We start from the raw sequence: 14,978 nt of genomic DNA, 5'->3' as shown, positions 1-14,978 counted from the left end.
AAAGGGGGGGTTTGGAAAAATCCATACTGTCGGCCGGTTCAGATGGCCGAAGGACACTTTACAACCATGACGGCGCCGGGTCACAAGTGACTGACGCAGGCATGGCTCCCACGGGGAACCTGGAGGCGGTGGTCCTTGGTGTCAGCCTGACACCCAGAATGTGAAAGGTCGATAAGGGTATTTGGGATTAAAAGAAATAGAATAGAAGAAGAGGAAGAAAAGAGAAGAGGTGACTCTAATACTCATTCAGATCTCCAACCGCGACAGGGTTACCCGCAGAAGGTTACCGGGTTCCTGTCCCACGACTCTCGTCTCCGACAACGAGAGCTGGTTGGTCCCATTCATTCGTTCACTCATCGTCGCCGCGATATCTAATTTCCGCGTAAGCTTCCACGCATTTTAACCACATGCATTCTCTACAAAATTCCGCGAACACGGCGAATGACTCCCTCGACGACACTAGCGCTTGTGCCGCCTGGGGCCATGGGCGATTCCCGATTATACTCGCGATGCACTCCCGCTGTGGTGCATATATCGGACAGTCCATGATAAGATGCTGGACTGTGTCTTCAGCCTGGTCGCACTCGCAGTTGCGTGATTGGGCAAGGCACCGGTCATGAAGATAGGACCGGAATTGTCCATGCCCTGTCAGAACCTGCGAGACCCAGAGGTCGCACTCGACCCACTTAGCATCCAGGCGCGCCGAAGTATCGGGAAAGAACGCAAAGGCGTTCCTCCCGGTTGAAGCCCGCTCGAACCTACTCCGCCAGAGATTTCGGATCTCTGCTTTTATATCGTCGACGGCCTCGATCGGGCGGCCGTTGTTACCAACGCGCGGATTCGCGGGGTCTATGTCTACATCTCCTATTATGACCGGAATGCCTTTCTTGGTTTGGTAGCGCGCTGCTCTTTCCCTCAATAATAGGTCCACAGGAAGAACTCCCGCCGCTGCGCAGAGTGCTTCGTGTGAGGCCGTCCTATACGCGCCAGTCACCGTCAGCAGCGCGCTCCTCTGTGCGGCACGAAGTTTTTTCCAGTCGTAGGGTGTGCACCGGTCCACCCACCCGTGGGCTGCATATGACGCGACAGCCTGAACAACGCCCTGAAATACTACCTTACCCGATCGGTATCGGAGTCCCCAATGCTTGTGCATTAGGGCCGATAGCCGAGTGAAAAGGACCTGAGCCTTTTCTTGTATATATTCGGTGTGGGTCCGGACCCGCATGTTCCTATTAAAATGTACCCCGAGGTACCTCACGCTCTCCTTAAACCGGATCTTCTCACCGGCGAGCCTAATCTCGGGTGGGCGGATATCCAACGCCGGTTTCACGCGTCGGCGTGTCTTTCGCGCCCGATCCCACCTGTACTGCGTCCGCGGCGCTCTCTTCTGCGAATTGCATGACAGGACTATTGCCTCTGTCTTGCTCTTCGAGAGTTCGAGCTTCGCCGATGCGCACCACGAGGCGATGTGATTAACGACGGCTTGACCTATTCTTTCTATCTCCTTACGCGAGTCGGCCGATACGACCGCGATAAGGTCGTCCGCGTACGCGACTTCGATTTCGCCGAAGTTTTGCTCGATGCTCTTGAGGAGGGCATCGAACATGAGATTCCAGCAAGTGGGGCCCAGGACTGATCCTTGTGGACAGCCCCGGGTAGCCGGCTTGGAAACCTCTTGGTCGCTCCAGGCGATCTTGACGGTCCGATTGTCAAAGTAGCTGCGGAGCACTTCGAAGACATTCTTCGGACAGTCTCGATCCGCCAGAGACTGGAGGACTAAGGGCCACCACACGTTGTCAAAGGCTCCCGAAATATCGAAAAGGAGTCCAATGACGTACCTCTTGTCGTTACCGCGTTCGACTAATTCACGCAACTCTTCTATCGCGTCTTCCGTGGAGCGTCCAGGCAGAAAGCCATATTGACGTCCTGATAATTTGTCCCCGGTAAGGACTTTCGCCGTAAGGATCCCGTGCAGGACCTTTTCGAAAAATTTCCCGACAACCGACAGAGGCAAATGGGACGGTAGGATTTGGGGTCGGACACATAATTGTGAACTCCTTTGAGGAGAGCACGAAGTGTGCCGACTTTTCAAACTGTGGGGAAAACGCCGTGCTTAAGGCAGGCGTTGAATAGTCTTGTAAAGATGTGAGGCATCCTCATGACGGCGACTTTTAAGACCGTAACGTCTACTACATCGCATCATGGGGCTTTGTCATTTTTAAGGGTCTTTACGAGACCCTTAAGTTGGTCGTCCGTCAAGTCTCGTGCGTCCTCTGTCTGAACCGTGAGGTTCCTCGCGCGTTCGCGGATGTCTGTCTGTTCTGGTGTGTCTGCGTTGGGGTCGTCGTCGGGTAGGTGTGTGTCCAACAGTACCTCAGCAGTCTCACGCATCGTAAGTGTCGTGCCATTCGCGGTTCTAAGTGTGCTGAGTACTGTGCCTACACGCAATTTATCAGCGGCGTATTTGTAATGGAAGCCCCAGGGATTCGCGTTGCTTTCCGTCGTTATGTAACCGCGCAAGCTATTTTCTTTACATGTCCTAAGTAGTCTGGTGTAGGACCGTAAGACTACACGATACCTGCTCTGTTTAATTTTTCGCGCGTCAGGGTTAGTCTCCCTTCGGTAGCCGTTACGGAGACGACTGAGCTTGCGTTTGCTGGTCAGCTCTTCGGTCCACCACGGATTCGCGTGACGGTAATGTCTGCGGCGCGGCATCGAATCTTGGCAGGCTTTGGTGAGTACGTCACCCAGCACCTCTGCCATTCTCTCAACATCCGCTGGGGAGTCCAGCGAATGGTCCGCGAGTTTCTCACGGGCCTCCTCATCGAGGATCGCCTCGAACTTTTCCCAGTCGGCCTGACGAACGTTGAAGCGCATGGTAGAGCCCTCGCCGACTCCCGAGTTGTTCACGCGCTGTGAGGAACTCCGGATCGCTAAACGAAAGAAAACCGACGTGTGTTCACCGGTGGACCACTCGTCCTCCAACCTCCATGCACGTATGAATTTATACATGCTAGGAGTAGCCAGTGTGACGTCGATGAACGACGTACCTGCGGCACTCTTGAAGGTTGGGCCCTGCCTAGCATCATTCGCGACGCGGAGACCGAAAGACTCGATGAGCTCACCCAGGAGGACACCACTGTCAGTGGTCCTGGGGCTCCAAAGGGAGTGTTGGGCGTTGGAATCTGCCGCCACCAGAACGCGGCGACCCCTGAGACAGCTGAGAACCTTTTCAAGCTGCCTCAGGTGGATTTCTATGTCGTCCGAGTATTGAAAATAACTGGAGACGACGAAGAAGGATCCACCGGGGACGCGGGCTTCAGCACAGATGCAATGTGCTGTACTAAGTTGGGACACGTAAGCAATCTCCACGATGGAGTTGCACGCAACGACGGCCGCCCACGGTCGCTCCGTTGAGCTCGCGGCAATACGCATTCCGAGTCCTAGGCCGCCGATGGCCCAGGTGTTCGCCTCACGAATGGCATACGGCTCTTGGAGCAACAGTATGTCCAGACGTTCTTTGCGAACGAGCTGAAAGACCTCCCCGGTTACTGCAATTGAGCGGGACATGTTCAGTTGCAGTATTCTAACGTCGCGTCGCGCGCCCGGTCCCTTGATCGCGGGGGTCCGGGGAGGATGACCTATTGGGACGGGGGGTACCGGTGAGCCTCCGGTCGCGACGCGATGACTATCGATCCTACTTAAGCTAACGTGGCACTCGTGAATCCTACCTAATAAATGAGTAGACTCACTGGTTGATGTTCTTGAAGATCCAGGCGTTGGCTGGCTCGGCTGCGCAGTCAATCCCTCGTCCTCTGCAACGTCATCGTGGACAGCACGAAGGCTGGAACCTTTCCCTCGTCGGGAGGGCAGTACCCCGGCGCACGGCGGGCGACTACGAACCCTTGAGGGCACCACCCTCCTTGGGTCCCTCGTTGTAGTCGCTGGAGATGTTCTTCTGGCATGCTGGGAGGCGATGCCCAGACTTCGTCGCACGACGGACGCATTATTGTGCCCCCCCGGAGATCCGATTGGGGACAGCTTAAGTTTTATTTTTATAGTTCCATCATAAACACATCCATAATTTCAATATTTTGTACAACCATAAAACATTAATAATCACAATAAAGTAAAATCAAATATTGGCTACATGCCCATAACCATCTATAAAAAATATTATAACATAAATATCATACCATGCGCCTAATTGCAACTCAATGAAAATACTATTGTTATGAGAAACTTATATTTGTTACGAGAGAAAGATTTAGCATCGCAAATTCATGCTTTTGCAATAAAAATTCCTCCCGTATTTCCAATTAAAATGGAGGAATTCATTACTTGCCTGTAGAGATTCATCTACAAAAATTCTATTCTTTGGAAAACTTCTTTGGAAAATCTTACTTGTTGTCAGCCGGAGGTATTGAAAATTTTGTAGTTTTTATCAAATAATTTGATACCAAGTCATTTCTCTCGAAAACAATTAAAAGAAATGATTTTGAGAGTCTTGATGGAGCAATTCCTATAAAAAAATAAAATAGCATGGAAATTGAATGAGAAAAATGAAATGAAAACTACCAAGTGTTTCAATAGAAGTGAATTCACGACGTCCTATAAATTTTATCCTCTAAGAAAACTGAACTGAAAAAAAAGACGATTAGAAAACTGAAATTTCTTCATATACATCGTTGTTATAATATCATATTCTCAGCAAAACGTTCGGGGAATATAATTGTTAATTTTCAAAAAAATATCGAAAATTGGGGAAACTTCTTTGTAGTTGAAATGATTGTAGGGAAGTTTCTCAGTCAGCCGGTTCAGAGATATTCAAAAAAAAATATAAAAAAATATATATTCCACCATCAGGACATATTTGTTTTTCTTTCTCGGACGGATGTGTTTTGTACTCTAGGTCATTATAATTTTCCCATCGGCCTGACGTTCGCCTGCAATAGACTGTGTAGTGATTTCCTTACATGTCAATAACACCAGATAATCTAGAAAATATTCCGATTAATTGAGTTTTTCTATGTAGTAAGACGATGTAGAATTATGGCATACCTGTATTTCTGTTTCGTTATGATAAGGGTCCCATCCAATGCAGTATCCTTAATATCTAAAGTGATGTCTAGGGCAAAGTCCATCAATTTACATGTTTTTGTAGTTGTATTATTTTTACCAATCCGAATGTCCAGCTCGAGGAACAAATGTGAATTTGGGACTCGTTTACAATCAGCCCCAACCCCACATTTCGAACATGAGACTTCAAATAAAAGTGAATGGAATGCAAGTGCTTTTTCCAGTACTTCGAAACCACGTCGTCCGATTGTCCAATGGTTCGGTACTAATGTACTGTGAGAGCGATGTGTGTGTGTGTGTGTGGTAACTGGTCACCACAGTTTCGACACTCAAGGACCTCTAGTATACTCGGTTCTGATGTCACCGATTTCTTCCACACACATGTCAAATTATCCCAAGCATCAAATTGGTACAGAATTGTTCGATTATTTACTCTAGTCTCAAAGTTTTCATAGTGAGGTGCTAAGATACGGATACGTTCCTGTAGAATGGTTGTAGAGGACGAATTTGTCAAAAATAAATATACAAATTTTATCATTTCATCTGTAGAATTCTGAACGAATAGGCGATAGCTGCTATCGTCCACTGAACTCATTACCAATATTCTAGTTATGGAGTCAAAAGCATAGGTGTTCCTTACTTTGAATGGTTTTCCATCAACTTTAACTGAAGGAGAGAGGTGGCCATTTCGAAGAAAGAAGATGTTCTTTATTTTTGATTCGATTCTATTTATCAATTGAACTTCAGGGAATGCTTTAAAGAACTTTGCTTGCGACTGTTGGCCGTATACTAGATCATAATTACTGATTTTTCGTGCTTTTCCTTTCAAATTCTGCTCGATCAAACTCGAATTAGTGGATTCCTGAGAATTCACTTTGAATGGGACTTCGGATGAATCATGAGAAGGATAAGGAAATGAAGGAACACATCCTGTAGGCGACTGCGAGGCAGCGTTCCAGTGTTCTGAGGTATCTGAATTGGATATATCAATCGGCTTTTTTATTTTTTCAATACCTGGGGGATAGATCTGAGTTTCCTTAATGACTGAAGTTTGCACAGAAAGTTGAGACTCATTAGAATCCCCGAACTTCCTCGAATTTGCATCTTTATGCCAAGTTAAAGTACTTTTTCCATCAAATTTCCTATTATCATCTGACGCAACTAGGGGTGAAATACTTGAGATATTCTTTAACAAATCATGGAGATGATGTTTCAGCAGGCTACTGACGTCTATCAGCTGTTCATCAAATGCTTGGAATTTTTCCATATAATATCGCACATAAGCTTGCCCGTGATTTTCCGAATGAGACGAAAGTGAGGGTGGTATTACCACAGAACTCCACAGAGGAAATTCTGTTCCCGAAATAGTTCAATCATAATCGTTGGTAAGAAGTAGGGATTGAGTTCTGCACCTCTGTGCGCTGTCTGCAGACATGAAGTGATGAGATTCCGGATGTATATTTCGATGACTGAGTAGTCGGAGTCCTGAAAGGTCAGATCTTTTTCTTGTATATTGTTTCCCACTCGTAACTTGCTGATCAGTGGATCACAAAAGCCTGCTGCATTAGAAAGAGAACGAGATCTATCCACCACCGAAGAACACTCCTTCACAATCTTATCATCCTCAACAGTGATCCAATAGTCATTCATATGATTGTTTCGCTTGGAAAAACACTCCTGAAGTTCCAGCCTAGCTTCGCGAGTTGTTGTAACTGTCAGTTGCGGGACAGAATCTTCATCATTTTGGAATGCAACAAGGCAAATCCATGTGAAGCGTTTTTCAAAGTCTTTGAGATCTCTAGAAGTTGCTAGAAACCCAATAGATTGTATATAGAATCGCCTTACATCATAGGAGTCAACGGATTGAAAACAGGACCATCCAAGTACAATCTGCGCCAATTCCGTGGGATCGACTCGAATGATTGGTAGATCATAAGGCAATCTATCATCTTCTTTGGGAGGCAAATAGATATTCTCAATATATCGTTCTATAGTGATATTATTGAACGCACTAGAACATGCAGCCAATGTATGCCTACACTGTGGAGAAATTACTTCCTTAGGCTTTGAGTTTATTCGACGTATCCAACGCCTCATCCAAAACTGCAGACTCACAATCCTCAGTTAGCAGCTGATACAGCGGGAATACTGTATCGTCAAATTTAACGACAATGGCATAGATTGACAATCGACCAGATGGTAATCCGTATGGACGAATGATTTCTTTGCAAGAAGTGCTCATTTTACCAACGGATATCGTTGAGTTTCGCCTTGACTTACTGTATGTTTTGTAAATTATCTCTTGTTCAAGGAGTCCATAATGAACATAAAATGGGCTATAGGAAATGACATGGATAGACCCTAGGAAGTGTTGATCGAATTGCATCTTAGAGATGCTGCTGATGGGATCTTGTTCAGTGACTCGTTCTTTGTGATGTAGTGAGTCATTCTCAGTTGGCTGTGAGCTTTTCTTCTCTCTTCTCGTTCTTTTTACAGCATGATTTATTTTAACAACTTCTGCAAGTCGACGTTTTCGGTCCTGATCGAGTTTAATCCTCATATTTTCGTGCTCAATTTTGCGTGTATCTCGAGTCCTGACACGAATATGCAATTCATCATTATTTGCACTTGCCTTCCGATCAGAATATGCATAAAATTCATTTTTACACATGTTGCTCTTACAATAACCTGTCAATTTAAGGAACTTGTGGTGACAGTGTCGCCAGGACACCCCATCAACTCGATGGGAAATTCCCCAACCGAGTCTAGCCCCGGACCTGACCCTCGGAGGCTAATTACCCTCTCGACCATCATCAGTTTGGGGAACACCCCAAACCCTGGTCATTTACAAGCAATAAACCATTATTTAGAGACTGGGGAACTCCCCAGAACCGGCGCCTTCCGAACCCTAGATCAGAGATCCCAAGGCATTCCCTTTCCTACACTTTTCCTTTATAAGCCCACACTCTTCCCGATTCCTAGACAGTCGTTCCTCTACCTTCCTCGGACACACTACTCCCGATCTACCCTGGACATACCGCTCGCGGTATCCTGTAGAACTTAAGAATAAATATTTTGACCATCACACTGGCGTGAATCTTATTCAATCACCTGCTCAACCCCACAAATTGGTGACCCCGACGTGATCCAGCGGAAGTTCGTGGACACTGAGCACCAGCAGACGCCACATGGTCATGGAACGAGAGCGGCCACTACAGCAACGAGCACCATCCGACGAGTGCACCTCACCACCATCGCAGGACACGTGGCCTCCACAGCAGCAGCAGAACCTGATGGAGAGTACGGCCCAAATCAACCGAGTAGCCGTGCAGCTAGGAGAGTTCACGCCGGAGGACCCTGAACTCTTCTTCGGCATCGCCGATCGCAGTTTTCACGCAGCCGGGATCACTTCCGAATCAACAAAATTCGGCCACATCTGCGGGAAGCTCTCCAGGTCAAGGTACGCCACCGACGTGAGGGATATCATCCTGAACCCTCCGGCGGACAACCCCTACACATATTTAAAAACGGAGCTCATAAAGCGCCTGAGCTCCTCCCAGGAGGAGAAGACGAGGAAGCTCCTAGAAGGCGCAGAAATGGGAGACATGAAACCGTCTCAGTTTCTGCGCCACCGAAAAAACCTGGCGGGACCCAACTTCCCGGACGATGCTCTCCGGACACTGTGGGTCACGCGCCTTCCGGCCGACGTCCAGGTGTTATTGGCCACCCAGCGCAAGGCCTCCCTCGACGACGCTGCAGATCTGGCCGACAAGACCATCCAGATCCTGAGACCAAGGATCCCACCTGCTGCTCCACAGGTCGCTGAGGCAGCGGCGCACAGCATTGAGGCGCTCCTGAGCCTCAAGCTGTCCCAGTTGGCCCTCAACCTCAAGGAACAATTCGGCGACTTACGCTCTGAAATCGAGAGCCTGAAGCGGTCGAGCAGAGGAGACGGAGGATCCCCCCGCGGCCGCAACTTCAGGCGAGAGAGGTCCAGGTCGCGCTCCACGCACCGGCAGCACGGAACCGACCGCATCTGTTGGTACCATCGGCGCTTCGGACCTGAGGCTAAAATGTGCACACGACCGTGCAATTTCACCGCTCAGGGAAACGGACCGAGCAGTCACTAATGGCGGGTAGTGACTCTGCCTCGACAACGCGCCGCCTATTCATCACCGATCAGGAAACCAAGGTACGTTTTTTGATCGACACAGGAGCCGACTTGTGCGTTTTCCCACGACGGTTAGTGCGTGGGCCGCAACGCAAGTCGACTTATCAGCTCTCGGCGGCGAAAGGCAGCACCATTGCGACGTACGGGACGGTCTCCTTGGACCTCAACTTGAAGCTGCGGCGAGCATTCCCGTGGAGCTTCGTCATCGCCGACGTCTCCAAACCCATCATCGGAGCAGACTTCCTGTTCCACTACGGACTCCTGGTGGACCTCCGCAACGGCAGACTCGTGGACTCCATCACCTCGCTCACCTCACCCGGGCAAGTCGAAAATGTTAATCTATCAAGTATTAAAATAGTTTCAGGTAGTTCGCAGTACCACGAGCTCCTTCAACAGTTCCCCGACCTCACCAGACCCGATGGAACCGGGGCATCTCCGCGGCATGACACCAAGCATCACATCCAGACCACTCCAGGACCTCCAGTCGCCAGCAAACCACGACGTTTGGCCCCAGACCGCCTGGCCGATGCCAAAAAAGAGTTCAGCGCCATGTTCCAACGAGGTACAGCCCGACCTTCGAATAGCCCATGGTCTTCACCTCTCCACATGGCCAAGAAGAAGACGGATGACTGGAGACCATGCGGAGACTACCTTGCGCTCAACGCTCGCACCGTTCCGGACCGCTACCCAGTGCTGCACATCCAGGACTTCGCGCAGGCACTCCGAGGCAAGGAGATCTTCTCAACGATCGACCTGGTTCGGGCGTACCACCAAATTCCGGTCGCCGAGGCGGACATCCCGAAGACGGCGATCACCACACCATTCGGTATGTACGAATTCCCCTACATGTCGTTCGGTCTTCGCAACGCCGCCCAGACCTTCCAACGCTTCATCGACGAGGTGCTACGGGACGTGGACTTCTGCTACGCGTACATCGACGACATCCTGATAGCGTCCGAAACCCCAGAGCAACACCGGCAGCATCTGAGGACCTTATTCGAACGCCTCCAATCCTACGGCCTCCTCATCAACCCACAGAAGTGCGTGTTCGGCCAGCCTGAGGTGGAGTTCCTGGGCTACCTGGTGTCCAAGGAGGGCACACGTCCATTGCCGAAAAAAGTCCAAGCCATCCTGGACTATCCAGCACCAACAACGGCGAAGCAGCTCCGACAGTTCCTGGGTATGCTGAATTTCTACCGGAGATTCATACCCCGGACTGCACAGGACCAGGCACCACTCAACGAGCTCTTGGTGGGGAATATCAAGGGCAGAACTCCCCTCAACTGGACTCCGGAAGCCCAGACGGCTTTCACCACCTGCAAGGCCAGACTAGCAGACGCAGCGCTCTTGGCTCACCCCAAGGCCGACGCCAACCTCGCGCTCATCTGTGACGCCTCCAACCACACCGTCGGTGCAGCATTGCAGCAACGCGTCAACAGGGACTGGGAACCATTGGCTTTCTTTTCAAAGAAGCTCAGTCCAGCTCAAGTAAAGTGGAGCGCATTCGACCGTGAGCTCCTGGCAATCTACCTCGCCATCAAACACTTCAGACACATGGTAGAGGCCAGGACCTTCACGATCTTCACGGACCACAAACCAATCACGTTCGCATTCCGGCAGAAGTTGGAAAAGGCTTCACCCAGACAGGCACGGCACCTGGATTTCATCGGGCAGTTCTCCACCGACATCCAACACGTGTCCGGCAAGGACAACGTCGTCGCGGACGCACTATCCCGCATCGACGCAGTTTCGTCACCACTGGACTATACCGCCCTGGCGTCATCACAGCAGGCCGATGACACCATTGAAACATACCTACGCTCAGGATCAGGCTTGCAACTCAAGCAAATCCAGATCCCAGGAGCAGGCGTAGCTGTCTTCTGCGACACGTCATCACCATCACCAAGACCATACCTGACACCTCCATACCGCCGAGCAGCCTTCAACATCATCCACAACCTGGCTTACCCTGGAATCAACGCCTCGGTCAAACTCGTGACTCAACGTTACGTTTGGCCGTCCGTGAAAGCAGACTGCCGCGAGTGGGCTCGCGCCTGCATCCAGTGCCAGCAGGCCAAAATCACCAGGCATGTCTCAGCGCCAGTGGGAGAATTCGCCCCACCATCTTCGAGGTTCGAGCACGTGCACATGGACCTGATCATCCTGTCCATCTCCGAGGGCTACCGATACTGCCTCACGTGCGTCGACAGATTCTCCAGGTGGCCGGAGGCATTTCCCCTGGAGGACCAGGAGGCACCCACAGTCGCTAGAGCCTTCTACGAGGGATGGATATGCCGCTTCGGTGTTCCCCTCCGCATCACCACAGACCAAGGTCGGCAATTCGAGTCGTACCTGTTCAAGCACCTCAATTACTTGGCAGGCACGACTCACCTGAGGACAACTGCCTATCACCCAGCAGCTAACGGCATGGTTGAGCGGTTTCATCGCCAACTCAAGGCAGCTATCAAGTGCCACGAGAACACCACGTGGACGGAGGTACTCCCTACGGTGCTCTTGGGGATCAGAGCGGCCTGGAAGGAAGACCTCCAGGCATCAGCAGCCGACCTGGCATACGGCGAGCCATTACGCCTCCCTGGAGAGTTCCTGGCCCCCCGAGCTGTCAGTCACCAAGACGACCCAGCGGACTACGTCAAGGAACTTCGCCAGCACTTTGCCAACCTGCGCCCGGCTAAGGTCAACAGACACGGAGCTCACAAAACCTTTGTGTTCAAAGACCTAGCCACGGCAGAACAAGTCTTCGTCCGCCATGACGCACCAAAAGGACGTCTCCAGATGCCGTATCAAGGTCCATACAGGGTCATCCGCCGCAGCGCCAAGACGTTCACCATCCACATCAGGGGCAAGGACGTGAACGTCTCCATCGACAGGTTGAAACCAGCTTATGTCATCGTTGACGATGAACCAGGTCTCCAACAAGCCACCCAGAATTTAGCAACACCCGAGCCGGAAATACCAGAGCCACCACCACCACCACCAGCAACACCGCCAACAACGCGCTCAGGAAGACGCGTCAGGTTCACCAACCACTACCAGGCAGGACAGTAGCATCATCATCGTGATCCAAATCACTGGCAGGGGGGTACTGTGGTGACAGTGTCGCCAGGACACCCCATCAACTCGATGGGAAATTCCCCAACCGAGTCTAGCCCCGGACCTGACCCTCGGAGGCTAATTACCCTCTCGACCATCATCAGTTTGGGGAACACCCCAAACCCTGGTCATTTACAAGCAATAAACCATTATTTAGAGACTGGGGAACTCCCCAGAACCGGCGCCTTCCGAACCCTAGATCAGAGATCCCAAGGCATTCCCTTTCCTACACTTTTCCTTTATAAGCCCACACTCTTCCCGATTCCTAGACAGTCGTTCCTCTACCTTCCTCGGACACACTACTCCCGATCTACCCTGGACATACCGCTCGCGGTATCCTGTAGAACTTAAGAATAAATATTTTGACCATCACACTGGCGTGAATCTTATTCAATCACCTGCTCAACCCCACAAACTTGTCTGACGAAGTATCAACCTCATCTCCAAGAAATTCATAAACGCAGGGTAATCGATTTTGTTTCCAAAATGCCGGGTTAATCAATTCCTCCAGAAGTTCACCAGGTATTACACTTCGAAAGACCTTTGCAATATTTTCCATTGTTATCACCTTGAATCGAGACCATTCTTCTCTTTGTAAATAACAATCGAACCACGATTCATCCTCTCCATCAAGACGATCTCTGATTTCCAATGTATTATTATTCTCCTCCTGTGATAAATCCAATATACTGTACAGCGTTTCGTATTGGACTGACTCAACTGACAATTTCTTCATGAGCAACGACCATAAACCCGCTTTATTTTAACGCTTTTTATTTTGGTTCAGTTCGTTGTACCAATTATGATGGGACCAAACATTGTCTTTCTCTTTTTCAAGATCTTTCCACACCTTATGTGAGTAGATTGGTATCTCTCCTGATCGGAAATAAATTTCGTACTTCATCAGAATCGTGAGTGCTTCTTCATCGGAAATTTTACACTTTGATGGCATTTTTATTGTTTTAATGTTAAATTGTTGAACAGTATTTTTGTAAAATTGGAATTATAAGAAAAACCATTTACTTTCGAATGATATAATAACTGGGACATACATTTAGGCTTCTACGTACTACTGTGATGAGGATGGGGTAATAAGTATCGATAAATACACGTGTAACGAAATTAAATCATTGATTAGTGTACAATGTTATCAGTTAACCCCTACATATCGATTGTTTTTGCGATTTGGGCGGGCGATCGAGAACCACCTTCATGCTACTGGTTCCCGCCAAAAAAACAAGTACGGGGGAGCGAGTAAGCTCTTGGAGCAAAAAACTGAATAATTGAAGTATGTTAAAAAAATTTGAAGAAACAGATTTATATATTTTGATTTGTTTCAAGTAGGAGATATCAAGACGAGTATTGTCAAAAGAAAAATAATTGCTTGAAAGGTTTTTTTGAAATGAGGAGAAAATTTGCTCTTAAACCATAAAAAACTGATATGTACTGTAACGTGGTATTTTACCCGTTACGTTTCCTCGACCGTTTCGCGCATTGTTGGAGACTTCCACCAGAGGGGAAGTCACCTCAAGTGGCGAGAGTCCGGGGAGAGAGAAGAGCGCGAGTATAGGGGGAGATGTTTTTTTTGTTTTGGGTGACTGGCGAGCGACGGATGTCCGCGCCACTACGCTCCGGCGAGGGATCCTTTCTGACCCCAAGAGCATCGGCAACAAATACAAGGGCTAGCCGAGAGATGTCCTCAGGCTCTCCGGGTTAAATGACCAGGATCAATGGTGGGGAGCGTCCAGTCAGCCGAGATGGGAACTTCAGGGGCGAAGGGGAAGGTCTCTCCGAGGGGAGGACACCGGATATGGGCAGAATGTTCGGGAAAGACCACCTGGAACTGGCCCACTGAATTATTGCCAGGAGCCAAGGCGCCTGCGCTACCAGTGCAGGGCGCATGCGGTCAGAGCTAAGGGCGCATGCGTTCAGAGCTAAGGGCGCATGCGTTACGCGCCAAGGGCGCATCGAGGCAACGCAGGGCTCCTGTGGCGCATCCCTGGAAATTCCCCATTCCATCATCATCCTCCCTCCCCCCTTCCCTCCCATCATCACCGGCGTGAAGGACCTGTTGCGTACAGCACGTGTGCTGTACGATCCCTTCCCGTTTGGTGGGCCTGTGAGTGGGCACGTGCGTTAATCCTAGCGTGTGATGTCGAATTTTGTTGGAATCTCCGGGATATCGGGTGAGCGTGGTGGCGTCTACTCATACCAGGCATTTATTCGTTCTAAAGATTTTGTTCTTATTTATTATATCTCTCGTGGGTAGATATTCTCAAGGGATTAGTTTATTTTGGAGACGTCCCATACGTCCGAGTCCTGAAGGACTTTCAGTCAGTATTCACTCTCAGGTAATAAACATAGCCGGAAGACTGACTCATTTTTACAACTACTGGGAGGAAATCACGTCCAATGAATTCGTTTCACAGTGCGTAAAAGGATATGAAATAGGCTTTACATCGACACCTACACAGAACCATATCCCTGAACGTTCTTGGTCTATCAAGGAACAAACTATATTACCGTCAGAGATATCACGATTGTTGGAGATAGGAGCCATCGAGTCATACAACTCAATAGACTAATTCATATCCGGTTATTGTCTGCGCCCTTAACA

At 49.4% G+C, this 14,978-nt stretch overlaps 1 protein-coding gene across 1 annotated transcript in view; it reads left to right on the top strand.

Annotated features, from left to right (window-relative positions):
* Positions 1-9,209, top strand: part of LOC135169157 (uncharacterized) — a 28,191-nt gene extending 18,982 nt beyond the window's left edge. Inside the window, exon 2 of the mRNA XM_064133893.1 lies at positions 8,252-9,209. Coding sequence (XP_063989963.1) covers positions 8,268-9,209 — 942 coding nt within the window. The 5' untranslated portion in view covers positions 8,252-8,267. The remainder of the gene's footprint in view (positions 1-8,251) is intronic.
* The last annotated feature ends 5,769 nt before the right edge of the window (positions 9,210-14,978 follow it).

This window comes from Diachasmimorpha longicaudata, chromosome 14 (genome assembly GCF_034640455.1).
Source record: "Diachasmimorpha longicaudata isolate KC_UGA_2023 chromosome 14, iyDiaLong2, whole genome shotgun sequence".
Lineage (NCBI taxonomy): Eukaryota > Metazoa > Arthropoda > Insecta > Hymenoptera > Braconidae > Diachasmimorpha > Diachasmimorpha longicaudata.
The sequence above is the reverse complement of the archived record's forward strand: the minus strand, read 5'-3'. Positions and strand labels throughout refer to the sequence as shown.